The 17,326-nt window shown below is 42.1% G+C and overlaps 1 protein-coding gene across 5 annotated transcripts in view; it reads right to left on the bottom strand.

Annotated features, from left to right (window-relative positions):
- tnn (tenascin N) overlaps nt 1–15,978 on the bottom strand; it is a 55,105-nt gene extending 39,127 nt beyond the window's left edge. For 4 of the 5 annotated variants that reach the window (XM_083782365.1, XM_083782364.1, XM_083782363.1 and 1 more), the window contains exons 1-4: nt 15,759–15,887; nt 3,177–3,383; nt 2,214–2,405; nt 1,416–1,790 (exon numbers count right to left, since the gene is read on the bottom strand). In XM_083782365.1, the coding sequence (XP_083638491.1) occupies nt 1,416–1,790; nt 2,214–2,405; nt 3,177–3,381 (772 nt within the window). In that variant the 5' untranslated portion in view covers nt 3,382–3,383; nt 15,759–15,887. Of the gene's footprint in view, nt 1–1,415; nt 1,791–2,213; nt 2,406–3,176; nt 3,384–15,758; nt 15,888–15,960 lie in introns of those variants that run through there. The other variant, XM_083782362.1, reaches the window with a different exon arrangement.
- Nucleotides 15,979–17,326: the final 1,348 nt, after the last annotated feature.

The following is a 17,326-nucleotide window of genomic DNA, read 5'->3' on the forward strand; positions in this document are numbered from 1 at the left end:
GGACATTGTTCTGCAAATCAAAGACACAGAAAAGGCAAATAATACAAATGTTACCACATTTAGTACATGTTTTGAAATACATCTGGTGTCTCTGCCTCATTCTTATGGAGTCTTTAATATAATTCCCTGTTTGTCACTTTCTGAGCCAAGTATAGGGAACATCTGAATCTCCCAAGCTGTATAAATGCCATGCTGCTGCTTGTCGTTTCTTTGCGATGAAACCGCTGTGTGGTACAAAAGTGCACTTCGCTCCCCAGGTGGAGATGAGTGTGCAGAAACATTATAGGTAGTGATGATACAGAAGGGCCTTCAAGCTAGTGGGCTCTGTTATGTTTGTGTGGTATTAGTGTCTGATCATGTCATATATTGCCAGGGGGTGACCCTGGGGGGGGGGGGGGAGACCACAAATCCACCCTTGTAGGAGGGAGCAGCAGAAATAGCTGTGAGAGAGATGTCGTGAAGCACTATAGTCACTATGACCATTTGTAACAGTCGTTAACTCATTGGACCATAAAGGTAATTTTGCTAAATATATTTTTACGGATTTGTGTTTATTTATTTGACCAAGCTTATAAGTAGGTAACATCAGGGATCAGTGTCCATACATTGTATGGGGCCGTTGAACAATGTTTAGCATCTGTGTTTGTCATAAGATAAAGAATTGGGGTTCTGTGTATGTTGCCAGCAGACTTATAACAGAGGTGTTTGGAATGAATGCTGTATCTCCAGTTTCACAAGGAACAGTTTTAGAGTAATTCCAGGATACTGTACAACCCTGGGCTCTGGATAAATAATTCATAAAAATATGGGTGACATAATGGTCTTCGGGGGACCAAACTCTTATGAAAACAAAATAATGGTAATATTTTCTGACTAAAGCTCCCCGAGTATTATATAGCCTTAACAATTTGAATGTAAAGTTTCCAGTTTCCACCAGGGCCTGGCTGCAATGTTGAACATCGCCATCGATAAATGGTTCCATACACAAGTAATAACGATTCTTTACTGCTCTCCATAAAGTCTACTACGAATTTGGTCAGTTTGTGTAGCTCATTGTACCGTCATACTCACAGTATCCCATGAACATATACAAATTGTACTTTTAATCCATTTGAAACTGAATTTGAAACTGAATGAAGGACCCCCAAATACCCATATAGTAGCATGACGGATGTGCCCCACTATTGTGCAATGACTAAGTAAGTTATCAAGTAACTATAAGCAACAAATTAACTAACAAACATACTAATTAATTACTTAATGAAATAATCAATACGAGATTACGTAATTAACGCGAACAGAGATTTCATGCATTTATAGTATTATTATTATTATTATTATAATTTTCCTCTCTTTCCAACTGGCCTGATGGCATCCCCTGGTGGCCCACTTTGAAAGCCACTGGCATAGCTTACCCAGAGAGCAGTCGTCTCCGTAGAAGCCTTCCTCACAGACGCACTGGCCGTCCACACACCGGCCGTTCCCGACACAGTCATTTAGACACCTCTGGACGCCGCAGTCCTCGCCGGTGAAGTGTGAGAAACACACACACCTCCCATCCACACAGTGTCCCTTGTCGTTGCAGTTGTTCGGACACAGCAGGTCGTTGCAGTCGTGTCCGGTGAAGCCCTGGTGGCACACGCACTTCCCGTCCACGCACCGACCGTTGTCGTTGCAATCGTCCGGGCAGGCGGATACGGAACAGTCCGGGCCTTCCCATCCTGCATCACACAGACAGCTGCACTTTTCATGGGAGTAGGTACCATGGCCACTGCAGCTCGTGTCCACACCTGGAGCAGGGAGGTGACAAGATGACAAGATTAACTCACTCAGTGTGCCACAGGACGCCTTTGGACGCCTTTTTGAAAAAAGAAAAAATAAGTTAGGAAGGGACTAGTGGACAAGAGATCCAGTATAAGTCATTTTACACTTGGTTGCACTTGGCGCTGCGACGCGCTGTGAGCTTGTATATCGGCTATTTTCAGCAAGTGTAAAAACATTCATTGCGACGGCATCAAGGCTCGCCAAAATACATTTTAGTCGACTAAATAAACTGTAGATTTAGTCGACTAAAATCCTATGATATTTAGTCGACTAAAACTAGACTACACTAAGACATTCCAGGTGACTAAAATGTGACAAAAACTATTCAAGAGACTGACTAAAACTAAAATCTAAATGTGCTGCCAAAAGCAACACTGGACACAGCCTACCTCCACTGCCGCAGCATCCTTGGCTACACTGGGTCTTCAGGTAGTTGACCTCTTCCTCCAGGCCGTTGACCCTGTACATCAGAGACTTGAAGCTCTCCGACTCCCCACAGTCACACTGGGGCATGCGTAGCCTGATGTTATGGCTGAAGACAACATTGTCTCCGTCCACAGTGGTTACCACACCTGTCTGATCTGCACAACAACGGAAACAAAACACGGGCGGATTTAATAAGATACCGTACCAGCCATTTGGTGTCCAGCAAAGGTCCGGGTTAAGAAAATGCGGTTGTTTTTCGAGTCGAGACTCGAGACAGAAAAACAACCGCATTTTCTTAAAAAATATCTTTTAAGAAAATGCCCAAAAACACACTTGATGTCCATGTGACTCCACACATGGACAAGGAGACAAAAATGTCAGCCGTCAAGGACAGTGTGAAAACAGAAACAAATGTGTTTCAAAGGACATAATATACCGTACACATATTACGACAGCTCAATGTAAGGCAATTCTGAATTTACTCAATCATAATTTACTTGTCGAAAATTATATTGTATTGCTGTCATAAATTACATTACTATACGGGTTATTGCACATAATCGCAATCACACATGCACTCGCACACACACCCAATTGATTATTCCATTATTAGTTACAGCTTGGTTGAATGCTCAATTACAGCATGTCTGTCATTTCACGATAACAGGCCACTGCTCTGCGCCGCTTTACTTTGCAATGGAAGTGGAATTCTTGCAAGGGACTAAGCTTGTTTAATACAGAAATCGTAAATAGCTGTCTAATAAGAGGGATAAAATACAGCTTCGGATCAGATTCGCGGCCCTGCATAACCCTGTCAGGGTTTATTTAAAATAAATTACCGTCTCACTGTTGATTATATCCCTTACATAAAACCATTTAAATAAAGGTCATAATGAATTACCATACATTATAATATTCACACTCACCTTGTGCTCGGTCCTGGGATGGGAGACTCTCTTCTTTACAGCTGGAGGTCCCTGGCGCGTCAATCTTGTAGACATGACTGAAGGTGATTCCATTCCCCGAGGGCGCTGCGGAGGCTGGCACGTTCTCAGCAGAGCCCAGCAGGGTCACGATGTATAGTAGGCCGCCCACCAGGTACAGGGCCCTCCAGTGCAGTCTAGAGGTCATGTCTGTAGAGACGGGAGGAGGTAACAGGGAAGATGCATTACATTTTAACGTTAACGTTCTCATTAAACATCCCTCCGAGACAGAGACACATGCGCAAAACAGTCGCTGTTACAGGTAGGCAAACTGGGAGGTGATACAAAGGACAAACTGTAGGGATGACACCACTAGCATAGAGAACATCACTCACGCATGTCTGCTTCATGCTGTGGTGATAGTGGTTTACTTATTTTTTTTTAAGATATTTTTTGGGGCTTTTTGCCTTTATTGATAGACTTTACAGTAGTTAGACAGGAACGGGGGAGAGAGATGGGGGGGGGGGGAAGCAAAGGTCATCGGGATCGGGACTCGAACTCGAATGAGTCAAACAACCAAACGTTACCATAAACTGTGGTTACCAAGATGGTATTGAGATCAGAACTAAACCTCCTTTATTACAGATCCAAAGAAGCGTGACATGACTTGCTCCACTGGGGCCCTTCTGCCTTTATGAATTTCTTTATAGATCGCACCTTTAGCATTAAACCCGCTACTACTACCCGTGCTGCTTAGTCTTTATGAGTCCAAGTGAATCTTTTCCAGACATCATTTATAGACGTCTGAAGACAGAAATACAACCGGATGATGAATAGGTTATATTACGTTCAGCCAGGCAGGCCACCGTATGTTTAAACTGGGGAAACATGATGTCAGCGTGGCGTGCACATAAGTAGGCCTGGCCTACGGTACGGTACGGTACGGTACTGTGTGTGTGTGTGCGCGCACATATGTGTGTGTGTGTGTGTGTGTGTGTGTGTGTGTGTGTGTGTGTGTGTGTGTGTGTGTGTGTGTGTGTGTGTGTGTGTGTGCGCGCGTGCGTGCGTGCGTGCATGCATACATCTGTGTGTGACTGAGCTAATGAGCAGTGGTGTAATTAAGTACTGTACTTAATTACAATTTGTACTTTACTTGATTATTTTCAATTTCCAATACTTTTACTTCTACTCCACTACATCTCAGAGGCAAATATTGTACTTTTACTCCACTACATTTATTTGAAAACTTCAGTTACTAGTTACTTTGATTATTATTACAAAACATACAACAAACAACTTCAGCCCTATTTACATTTCAGCCAAAAAGAAAATAGCCGATCTACAAGCTCACAATGCATCGCATCGCAATCAGCTATTTTCAAAAGATTTGTATACATTTGAAAACCTGAAACGAGACATTGTGCACAATGAGTACTTTCTACTTTTGGTACTTTAAGTACATTTTGAAGCCAATACCTTTGTACTTTTACCCAGGCACATTTTGAATTCCGGACTTTTACTTGTAACAGAGTAGTATTCATACTTTTACTTAAGTAAAACAATTGCAGTACTTTTTCCACCACTGCTAATGAGTGGGACTTGTGCCCCAGTAGAGCTGCAGAGAGCAGTCACCACTTTGCCAAAAGCTTTCTTCTTTCAAACCTTTAATTGTGCTCAGTCCGGCGTTAGGGAACTTCAAAGAGCGCGGAAATGTGTCTTCAAAAGATGATATCATCGTGCCTGATGACGGTGATGTCATCCGACCAGAGACCTTCCCCACGACTCCCTCAGGGAAGCCAAATTACACACTATCAAAATAATTGGCTTGATATATAATCATAAAAAAATATTTTTTAGACTTGATCAGAAAGCAACCCGTTCACCGACTATGTCACAATTAGACACTCTGGTAAAAAAATGGATTCTCAGCATCTGTAACTTTAGGAAAAGGAAGTTCTGATCCAACTGTCTGAACTTGTGCGGTCTATGGGAAAACATAGAGAGACTTTAATCCTGCATGGTAATAAATTGAAGGGTACCTACCACTAGCCTGGCATCACCAGAGCAACCGAGCTACAACATTCTGCTGTTTCCCAGGCTGGCTGTATACCACACTAACTGCATAGTAATACTGTACAGAGCAATTGAGGGCATACTGTATAGCCCAATATTTTTTACCAAAGGTAGCAGCCAGAGACACCACGGCAAGAAGCAAACAAAACCGGACAACTTATTTTGTAGTCCGATACAGACAGTGCAAAGGAACACTCATTCAATTGACTCCGCAATAAGTTGACAGTTGATCAGTGATGAGAAAAGAAACAAAATATGTATAATAAATGTGTAAAATATATGGGCTAAAACACAATTTCAATCCTAGACAATCTTATTTTCTCCACAAGGAGATAAATGTGTGTGTACAGGTGAGACTTTATACCTGTATAACCATGACGACTAGAAGCTGGGGAATGTCTTTATACTTTCAATTCTGAACCCAACCAAACAGTTTGCTCAAACTTTGCTTACCTAACACATCTTTGAACCCTTTTTTTTCTCCGGGTCGAAATTAGCCAGTTGGAAAGCTCCAACATCAAAACATGGCTCACTGCACATCAAAGAGTAGAAAAGCAGATGGGAAAAACACACTGACACAAGTGGAACCCAAGGATCCCACTGGACACCGCATGAGTATTGCCCAGAACATAAAAAACGTCGACAAGCAAATCTTAAAACTGCAAATCTTCCAGGTGCCATAATGCTAAGCTATCCAGGGTCTCCCTGTCCCCGAGGGGTGCTCAAAGACGCCAGGGTGCCTGACATATTGAGTAGTACAATATGCTGGAGACTGCAGAGGACCTGGATGTGTGACATTTGAAATGGCTAATGGAAAGCTTCCTCGAAGACTCCATCGGATGCAATTATCTCTCAGTAAAATAAACACTTCCAGCCATTCATACTGGAAATATTTCAAATACTGTAGCTGCGCAATTCTGAAGAGTCTCCAGAATCATTGGTTTAGGAAGATTACACTGATCTATAATTAGTGTGTGCACTGTGTAGAAAGCTATCCAAACTCAACATGTATCATTCTTGTTTGCTTGTTTTAGATGTTTGTTTAACTGCCCACGTACACCACAGATCCGAGCTATGACATCATAGGCATATGGCAATACGGGCCCTTTGAACCCCATAGAGTGGCCTTAGAGTGTGATTTATCGGGCGCCAGGGTATACATTGAAAAATAAAAAAAACAGAGAGAATGTCATGGAAATTCAGAGAGAGAGAGAGACATAACAATGACCGTTTATACTGTAAGTGGGGTGGAAGGAGAGCGAGAAAATAATGAAAATAGTGAGGGGCAATCCATGGCAGCCCAGGACTGCATGGCCACATCACACAGGCCTTGCATTGGCCTTGTGGGATGGCACAGTGCATGCGCTGGCACACAGGGATGCTTAAAGGACCTGTTTATTGCTCCCACAATCTGTCAAATGTTCATTCGATGCTCGCCGTTTTCAGCTGCCTTTTATTTGTGTTGGGAGGAAACGCCGGCCTGTGGACCTTCCAAACACAGCAGAGAGAGCTGCTAAGAATGTGGAACACTGTTGTGGAACAGAGGGAGACACCGAGTGATGAATGGATATGGTTGGGAAGGCAGCAAAGGAGGGATTAAAGTTAGGTTCGAGAAACTGTAACAGGGCCTTCTAAGACCGGGACTGACGGATGGATTGAAGGATGGATGGATCAATAATCGATCAAGCAGGGCCGTGCATAATGAGAAATGAGGCAGAGCGGCGACATCCTGCGTTTGGAACATTGAGAATGGGCAGGTTTAGGAATAAAGACATAAAGACATATTTATGATGACTTCAAACTATTTGTTTTTCTTCTTCCCCTCCCCTCCTTTTTTGATGTCTTTACCTTAACCACTTTCAGAGCTGTCAGAGCATCCACCCCTCTCAGGTGATTATAATGGCGTTAAGCCGGCCATTTCTCCACACAACCTCCATACAGATAGTATTTCATACTGCCTCTCAAAGCACACAAGTAAAATTCAGCATGTCCATAAACATGCTTGAAAATTCCCACCTGACAGTAACTTCTCTCCCTCAAAGCAGAGCTATGTCAATGAGCCTGTAAAATGCTTAGGACTGTATACTGTATCCACTGCTTCTGTGTGGGCACTCTTTTGTAACGGGGTGTGAGTGTGTGTGTGTGTGTGTGTGTGTGTGTGTGTGTGTGTGTGTGTGTGTGTACCTTCTATTATCTATTTTATAGCTTACAGAAGAACATACAGCTTCCAAACACCCTAGACAATACTGTCTGGATCCTCAGACACCTTTCACTTAAGATGTGTGAACAAAACAGTGTGCGTGTGTGTGTGTGTGTGTGTGTGTGTGTGTGTGTGTGTGTGTGTGTGTGTGTGTGTGTGTGTGTGTGTGTGTGTGTGTGTGTGTGTGTGTGTGTGTGTGTGTGTGTGTGTGTATTACATCAAGCCACATGAGAGCCCTTCAACAGAGGTCCAGTTATTTTGGTCATCAGCTGCAGCTGACAGACCATGGGCTCCATTTTCGTCACCACTAAACCCCTTATCCCTAAACTTCCTTTTTTGCAAAACATTTGTGAATAGTTAAAATGGCCAGTCTATTGTAGATTGGCTAGTTGAACTATTGTTTTTCAAAATAGTAAAAAAGGCAAAGAAGTTTAGGGATAAGGGGTTTAGCGGTGACGAAAATGGAGCCCCATGTGTCCTTAATAAAGATTGATTGATTGATTGATTGATTACCAAATGGCCAGCCAAATGGTCTCCTGTTTCCATCCCTGAACCCTGAATCGAATGCCAGATGCGTTTGTCCATTGTGTCGCCTACAATAAACTAGAATAGACTAGACTAGAATAGAATAATATTGATTGGATGCAGACTTGCAGAGTGTGTCCATCTTTTGGTGATGACAGACATAGCACATTTTGGATGCCACATTGGCCACTAGATCGTACGCCAGCATTGTCGCTCACAATGTTGGGGCTGCACCACATTGGCACACTGACCACACATGAATTACAGAGTGGCATTTCAGGAAAAAAGCTGTGCAAAACCAGTCCAGTCTATTTTCCGAGGGTTTGAGCTCCCGTGACACTCGGCAATAACAAACGCCCTGTTCCTATGCCAGGAGGACATACAGAGAGTTGTAATTAATTTTATTGTGATTTATGCTTTGCAAAACAGTTCTGTTCCAAAGGTTTTAGTTCCCAGTCCCAAGTTTTTTTAGTAAAAAAAGGGCATAGTCTTAAAAAAAAATGCAAAAAAACTTGAACATCAGGTAGACTAGAGCCTGGAGCATTTCTTTGTGTTTTGAATGAGTTTCCTGTCTCTCCCTCCCTTTTTTACACAGACCATGGATCTGTTCTTTTATCTTTGTTTTCTTGCCGTCTTTCTGGACGAGGATAAAAATGCCATAGTTTCAAAAAATCTCAAAAAGCCCCCAAGTAGAGCATTGCACAGTATCCGACTGTGCTGTTTAGTTCATAGCATATTTATAAGAGGGACGTGAATGTGAAAGGACGTGAATGTCTTAACCACTTATATGTCCATGTTATGTTTGAATCAATATCATATTGAGGCTATTATACTCATGCAATTTTGTGAGTAATTACATAAAATACACAACATTATTATGTCCATTTATTATACATAGCCTACTGAATATATATTCGAGTTAATTATATGTTTATACAGCATAACGTATATTATTAATTATGTGTGCTATATTGTTTTACTACTACTACTAGAAACATCCACCTCATAAGTAGGCTAATTCAGTTCATTTAAGCCTACATAAGCCTCAATTGAGCGTACAATTAGCAATAATAGTCCCTATCTGGATTTAAACGACTTGCTGAAGTCAGTCGAGAAATTTAACCACCAGCATTTTTCAGTGAAACCCTTATTTTGGATCCACTGGAAACGTGTGAACCGGAATCAACCACACACGTAACAGCAACTGGCAAAGTGGCCAATGCGGCGTCTGCTTTGCAACAGTGTGTCTATGGTAGTCAAAGAAACAGCGGTAGGAAGCAACAAAAAAAGGCAAAAATAGAAAGGAGACATGGGGAAGGAAAGGTCAGACTGCGTGCAGAATCTCCCATCCTCTCCTGAGAGCCATTAAGCATCAGACAAAAGGCCGACTGTTCCACCAGGCTTCAGCTCCAGAGGAGCCTCATTGGACCAAAGCGACGAGCCCTGAGATGAGAGCAGGAGACGAGGAAGAAAGAGTTGGCCAATGTGGAAAAAGATGCGGGGTACCACAGGGTCTCGGGGCGGTAGGTCGCGCATTTATGTGCGGTTGCAGCAGCAACCCCCGCAGCAGACGCTTGTTGCATTTTCCCTCTCTCGCATGCAGCTTGCAGGCAGACGGGGAAAGGAGAGCGACGGAGAAGCTGAAAGCAATTATCGGCGGAGAGCCGGGCTTATATGTGCACGCGCCTGTCTGCCTCTGATGCCAGCGAGCAGACCTTGATAAGGGCCCGGGCCAGTCGCGATCATATTATAGACATGGTTTTCTGGAAAAGGAAATCCAGTCAGCTTTCGGTGTAATAATAAATCGGACCTATTTTCAGACAACCACGCATTTTTGAAGTTGCATGCCCAGAGGGTCATGAAATTGTCTCTGGACGTAAAGGGCTGCTTAAACTTTCAATTTGAGCAATAAAACTGAAGTTGGGAGGTTTTTCATTCAGCATTATGCAAGCCTGACATTTTATAAACCTCACATTTCGGGTTGTGGGGAAACTGGCAACAGCAAGTCTCTCTCTCTCTCTCACTCTTCTACAGCTCTCCGTCTCCTGTCTGTCTGTCTGTGTCTCCAAGGCTGTGGGCCTACAGTACATCTGCAGTTCATTTTGCCAAGGCTTCTGTGTAATCCCTGAGCCAGCACAGTAGCATTAGAGGTAAGACCAGCCGGTCGGCCGTCCTGGGAGACTAAGCAGATACTTATTAACTATGAAAACAGAAAGGAAACAGCACTGACAGCTTTAGTCACGGAAAACGCCATAAATTTGAGATTCACTGACACACTGTTTGCTTGATGAAGCAGTCGGCGGTGATCTGGAATGCCTTGCAGCACCACCTCCACCAGCTTGGTGTACAAATTCTAAATATTAACCTGAACAACTTCCTGCCAGCGCCACACAGACCGCAGGGGTGTATGAAGTCATACCTCCATGCAAGCTGGACCTGCTCCATTAACTATTCCAGTAATGAGAGGCGGCCAGTCAGATGTTCGTCTGCCTGTTTTACATTGACAGTAGATGTGCTTAAAGTGCAGAACCGCTGTAACCACTAGAAGCAACAGGGGTTCTATAATTGCAGCACATAATGAGCAAAGGAACCCTCATTCTCACAGTATTCTCAGAACATGCGTTTGGTTTAGCCTCAATGTCATAACAAATTATTGTTCACCAATGAACTGTCCGACTCCTGGAGTAGTAACACTACAAAACAGATTTATGTATAAAGGAAGTCATTGGCCTATAAATACTAGCATGCCACAGAAAATCTGGCCTTTTCCTCACAAGACCGTCTGAGGAGGAGAATAAGCTAGAAGTGCTAACTGGGAATCACACTCAGAAGTCAAAGCATTCAGTTAGGATTCTCTGCCTGCTGCTTGACAGACAAGAGGCGAGGAGTGCTCCATTCATGCCTGACTACCCACCAGATCACTAGACAGATAGACAGACAGGCAGACGGACAGGCAGAGAGAGAGAGAGAGAGAGAGAGAGAGAGAGAGAGATCTTTGACAGCTAGGGTTACTTTATACTTTATAAAGGATGGGGGGGAGGAGGGGGGAATGGAGAGAGAGAGAGACAGGCAAGAAGAGAGAAAACGATGAAGTGTAACTACTTCCTTTACACAGACCATTCCAGGAGATTTGGAAATAAACAAGAGGGGGGAGTTCAGTTGCAGAGTGATATAGCTCACCCATTCTTGAGATAAGGGACAAAACTTTTTTCAAACTAGATTTTTTTTTTTTTTAAGATACATTCAAATCAAATAGATGTATTTGTAGACACAGGTCTCAACTACCAATCTTGAGAAGGAACAGGTTTTTCGCATAACATTTCTTTCTAAAATGGGACATTTATGCACTTAATACCTGATTCTTGTCAACTCCGTCAGACACACTAAAATCCCTTTTAATTGAATTTGATAATTTCAACAATAATATAAAGTCCTCAGTTATCTTATAATGGCTTTCAGTAATCAAGTTAAGTAATACAATTCTTTTAATATTGTTTTGTTCCAATATCACACTATTATGAAATATCCAATTTCAAAAATCCGTCATTTCAACCTTTATTTTCAATATTATAACATGAAAACCATGTAAAAAAAAAAAAAAAACATCATTACGTATCATTTCAGTTGGTGTTTCAATACATAAGCACAAAAGATTTAACATCGAATTTTCTATTTCTTTGGAAATTAACAAGAACATCACGGGACGAACGTCTGACGGAGTTGACGAACATCTGACGGAGTTGACAAGTTTAACTGATTTAGGTTCTAGACCACCTAGGATCTTGATTCTGGTGACTAATCCCACATTTTCAAGGATGAGGAATACAGTGGTACTATTTATATTGGCCCTGTGACCATGGCAGCCATTTTCAAAATGGCCGCCACCTGCTGTTATTTTACAATAACTCAAGTTCTACACCACCTAGGATCTTGATTCTGGTGACTAATCATACATTTTCAAGGATGTGGGATACATTGGTACTATTTAGATTTGTCCTGTGACCATGGTAGACATTTTTCAAAATGGCCACCAACTTTCTGTTATTTCCCAATAACTCAAGTTCTACACCACCTAGGATCTTGATTCTGGTGACTAATCCTACATTTTCAAGGAGGAGGAATACAGTTGTACTATTTAGATTTATCCTGTGACAATGGCAGCCATTTTCAAAAATGGTGGACCTGCTATTATTTTACCAATTTAGTCAGGGAATATGATCAGAATAATGTTAAATCTGTGAATACATTTCTTACCAAGAATTTTTTCACCAATGTGTTTGTAAACGTGTCTACTAACATATCCCACATTGGTTTCTATTGAACACTTTTGACAGCTGCTGAAAGTTGGGTACCATACCAAGTGGCTATGGCCAAACTAGGGAGTCTATATGGCCAAACTAGGGGTCAAATCCCTTGGGCTAAATTCGGCCATATATCCACTTGCCCAAATGTTGTGATGACGGCTATGGCCGTTTTCAGCCCAAGGAGTGTTCTTCGTGCATAGCTAATGTTTGGAATGCATTCAGAATCATGAAAACTCCCTAGTTTGACATGTCACATGCTACTTAAAGCATAATGAACATTTTGCCTTATATAGGTTGTTGATGGTACCCCAACTTTCAGCAGCTGTCAAAAGTTCCCCTAGGGTGGTTGAATATAAAGCAATGTGGGATATGTTAGTAGACACCCTTCCAAACACATTGGTGAAGAAAATTCTTGATAAGGAATGTATTACCAGATTGTATTAATATCCCCTGACTAACTCATCTTCTAGACCACCAAGACCCGACTTCACCAACAGAGACCCGATTGACAACTAAACAACAAGTTTGGACAGCCCCACCAATTAGTGTTACGGAAAATAGCAAGTGTCTACCCTAGGCCCAGAGGGAGACACAGAACTTAGATGCGGCTCACATGTTGCACGACTCCTCAACAAGCTGCCACCAGAGATGAGAGCTGAATTCTGCCGCACAATGCTCTGCGGCCCAGGAGCAACCAACACCATGTTGGAGTTCTCTGAGTGGTTGAAGCACGAGTCCTAGCCATATAGCCTGTGCAAAGGCAAACACCTTGAAGACCTGCTTGAGGTGAACAGTGAGCAGTGAACAGTGAGCGAAAGACTGAAGACAGAAGATCTGCCTTCAGGACTATCAGGCAGGATGTGCAGACACTGAAGGCATCAGTGTCGTTCTGTGTCCCCAGCATGTCAACCAAAGCAATGTTACCAAATCAAAGGAGCCTTCACCTCAAGTCACCTGGGGCTGGGTGAGAAATCGTATCCTGTATCTAGCCTCACAACTAAATACAGACACTTGGCCAGACTGCCGTTTGAAAGGGTTAAACCATTCATCCTGATTGGGGAAGACCACCCCACCTAATCACACCAACCGAACAAGTGAGGTTGGGGCCTCCAGGTGGGCCAGCAGCCATCTGCACAAGACTGGGCTGGACCCTGCAGGAAAGCAATCTCCAGCCAAGACAATGTAAGTTGACTATAACAGAGCCCCAGAACACAGAGGTCATGAGAAGGATGGAGAAACACTGGCAGGAGGCCACCAAGATCAACGCCACACTGCAGTGGCCAGTGAAGTCAAACTGTGCATCTGTACCTGAAAGGGACAAGTCAAAGGCCAGAAAGCCCACCTCCTTTTAATGTCCTGTCAGTAGCAACTCAACCTGCACCTGAAATAAGCCCTGACCCCTCCCAGAGAAAGTTCATCCTTGAAAATGTAATGATTAGTCACCAGAATCAAGATCCTTGGTGGTCTAAAACTTGAGTTATTGGTAAAATAACAGCAGGTTGGTGGTCATTTTGAAAAACAATTGCTGCCATGGTCACAGGACAAATCTAAATAGTACCACTGTATTCCTCATCTTTTAAAATGTATTATTAGTCGCCAGAATCAACATCCTAGGTGGTCTAAAACTTGAGTTATTGTAAAATAACAGCAGGTGGCGGCCATTTTGAAAAACAATGGCTGCCATAGTCACAGGACAAATCTAAATAGTACCAATGTATCCCACATCCTTGAAAATGTATGATTAGTCACCAGAATCAAGATCCTAGATGGTGTAGAACTTGAGTTATTGTAAAATAACAGCAGGTGGCGGCCATTTTGAAATATGGCTGCCATGGTCACAGGGAAAATCTAAATTGTACCACTGTATCCCTCATCCTTGAAAATGTAGTCTTAGTCACCAGAATCAAGATCCTAGGTGGTCTAGAACTTGAGTTATTGTAAAATAACATCAGGTGGCTGCAATTTTGGAAAATGGCTGCCATGGTCACCACGAGACAAATCTGTGATGGCCCTATAGCCAAAAATGTTCCTTAAGGCATGCTCTAACTGTGTGCCAAATTAGAATACGTCCCATTATTCAAAAACTATAATTTTATTGTTTTAGGAACACTTTTGTCAACTCCGTCAGATACATGTCAACTCCGTCAGACACAAAACCTGACGGAGTTGACGTCTGACGGAGTTGACAAAATGTCATTTGTTTTCATCTTAACCCTCTGTAGTACAATGTAGCCATTTTGTTTTTGCTTCATTTGTTAGCTAAACCTAACCCTAAACTTTTATAATAAACATTATTTTGGAATTCTTAACAAAGATCATAATAATGTCCTGACGGAGTTGACATGTAAAAGCTGTGACCACCCTGATATCAACATTGTTTGTTTAAAATATCAAACAATTGACTGCTTGTCAGACCAGGTGCTCCACTGTTGCAACAAATACAAACGGGTCTTGGAAAAGGAGTCTTCAGGCTAAATCTGTCGACAATATTTTCTGATTAATTTAAGACTTTTAAAAAACCTGACGGAGTTGACGGGAGACGTGGGACACACATTTGATATGAGATATCTAATGGAAAATATAAATTAAAATTATTGTGTATATTGTTTGCTATGTTGTTGACAATCTACTTTAATTTAGTATGTATATTTATGTGATTGTGACAGTATTAGACACTTTTTTAGCAGTTTGAAATTATGACCACTTGCTGGGGACAGGCTAAATACAGGCGTTTTTGGGTACAGTGCCTGCTTTTAACTAATTCAGATGGCATATGAAAACAATTATAATGAAATTAATGGCATAATAATACACAACTGTATTACATTTAACTTTGCAAGTGCTTTTATTTTTATTAAATTAATTTATTTTTAACAATAATAAGGCTCTTATGTGTGGGACATGTTTTTTCCACTTTTGTCCCTCATCTCAAGAATGAGTGAGCTGATGTCTCTGACTTGTCTATAAATTATCCTCACCGTTTTCCTTAACAAAAACATGCACAACTACAAGTCTCTGTTGACACTTGTGTTGTGAGTGATTAAACTGTATGATCTGGCCCAACAAGTCCAATAATTCAAGTGGCATAAAAATGTAATAAGTCATGAACTACCACAATAATTACCAATATCCAATTCTCATAAAACAAAACTTTCTAGCAGGTTTGTTTTGTCATTTAGCAAGAATTGCACTTACTGCTGCCCTAATACCAATAAAGAAGATTTCACAAAACATTGCATGTTGTAAAATTCCAATCAGCAGTACCTTCTCCGATGAATAACTCAATAATGAAACAAAATCTTTAACCGATTCAAGACAGGAACCCCTTTTGGGGTAGTTGTTGCTATGTACAGTATACAGCAACATAATATTTTTGTAATTTTTGAATAAATATTTGACGTAAGAAAACTTAGGTCAGGATTTAGAGGGTGTTCAGTCCCCAGTCCTAAATGGGTTCAAATAAAAAGCAAACAGTTGCCTTACCCTTGCTGCTTCTCTGTTACTTTCTCCTTCTGTCTCTCTCTCTCTCCTCTGAAAGACTGTCACTCACAGACTTTCCTTCTGCCACCTGTTGACAAGGCCAATAATCTGGAGACCCCTGCTCTATAGTCCACTCTTCTCTCCCTCTCTCTCCTCCCCCAAACCCCCCCACCCCACCCCACACACAACCCATCACTCTCTTTACCGTGGCCGCCTCCCTCCTCTCCCAAACTCCTCACAAAATGTCCTTAGCCAATGGGCAGTGTCTCCTGTCTTCCTCTGCTCAAAGGGATGAAATAGAGTTCCAGAGAGAGGGAGAATCAGATGAGGAGAGAGAGGTAGAGATGGAGTTGTTTCCCTTCTTTCTTTCTCTCTCTCTCTCTCTCTCTCTCTCTCTCTCTCTCTCTGAGTAAATCATCTTCTTCAAAGGTGCTTCCTACTACTAGCTACACCATATTTCAATCTCCTTCAACTATGTATCATGGCTCACACTCTCCATCTGCTTCTCTGTTCCTTTCCGTTTCCCTCTCTCTTTCGCTCTCTTTTTTTTGTCTCTCTCCCCAGCTTTCCTCTGTAACCCAAGGCCATCAACATTTTTTCTCACCTTTTGTTTCAAAACCGAGCTTCGTCAAGGTCTCCCCCGCCTATACATTTCCCGCTACAGTAGCAGGAGAGGATGACATTAATCTCAGGGACTGAAGCCAAGGAAAACCCACAATTGATTCAGGGTATTCACGTTCTGAGTACTTAATGGTTAAATCCAGGCATTAGTTCCAGCCCCAGGTTAAGCAAAAATGAATTGCAGAAGTCAACTGGTCAAATGGACTGCACCAGCTGAGAGAATAAGACAAAAGGAGGGAATAAAGAAAGACAAGAATGCTCATCAGGAAGAGCAAGAATAAAATATGATGGGGGTATGGGGTTTGGAGAGGATTTATCCAAGGTCATTCAATCAGTTGATGGTTAACAGATCAACCCAAAACCTCAAAAAAGAACAGAAGTCTTGATTCGATTTGCGGTTGTGCGCATTGTTCTTTGTGAAGCATTCTCACGTTGGCTTCCTGAAAACAATGAAGCACAGAGAAGCAGTAGGCCAACTCACTGAAGTCCAGATACAAACCACAGATCCCATTGCCATCCAAAACCCTTAAGCTGTGAATCACAAAGACAGCTGAACTATTGCTCCTTTGAGTCCTTGCCATATCAACATTATATACTTCAGTGCAAACACGCCAATTTGTTAACTTTTCAGCAACTACTGTATGTTGTTTGGATACACGGAAACACTAAACCCAGTGTGTTACAATGTGTACATGTACAACTATGTCCAACAGAACTTCAATTTATGCAAACAATGTCAGTCACGTGTTGGTGACATACTTGTGTACTGGCATGCACACACGGACACACACTCACAAAGACCCCCATCGCCATCTACCCCCCAGGTGTCAAGGTTGGTGATATTTTATGCTGACAGTGGCTTTTTGTGTCTAAATATATAGCTGTGGTTTCGCATTTCTGTGGAAACACTGGGGAGAGTGGGATGGCTCCGGTGAAACTGGAGCTGTTGC

The sequence above is a fragment of the Protomyctophum parallelum genome, assembly GCF_964188405.1.
Source record: "Protomyctophum parallelum genome assembly, chromosome: 14".
NCBI lineage: Eukaryota > Metazoa > Chordata > Actinopteri > Myctophiformes > Myctophidae > Protomyctophum > Protomyctophum parallelum.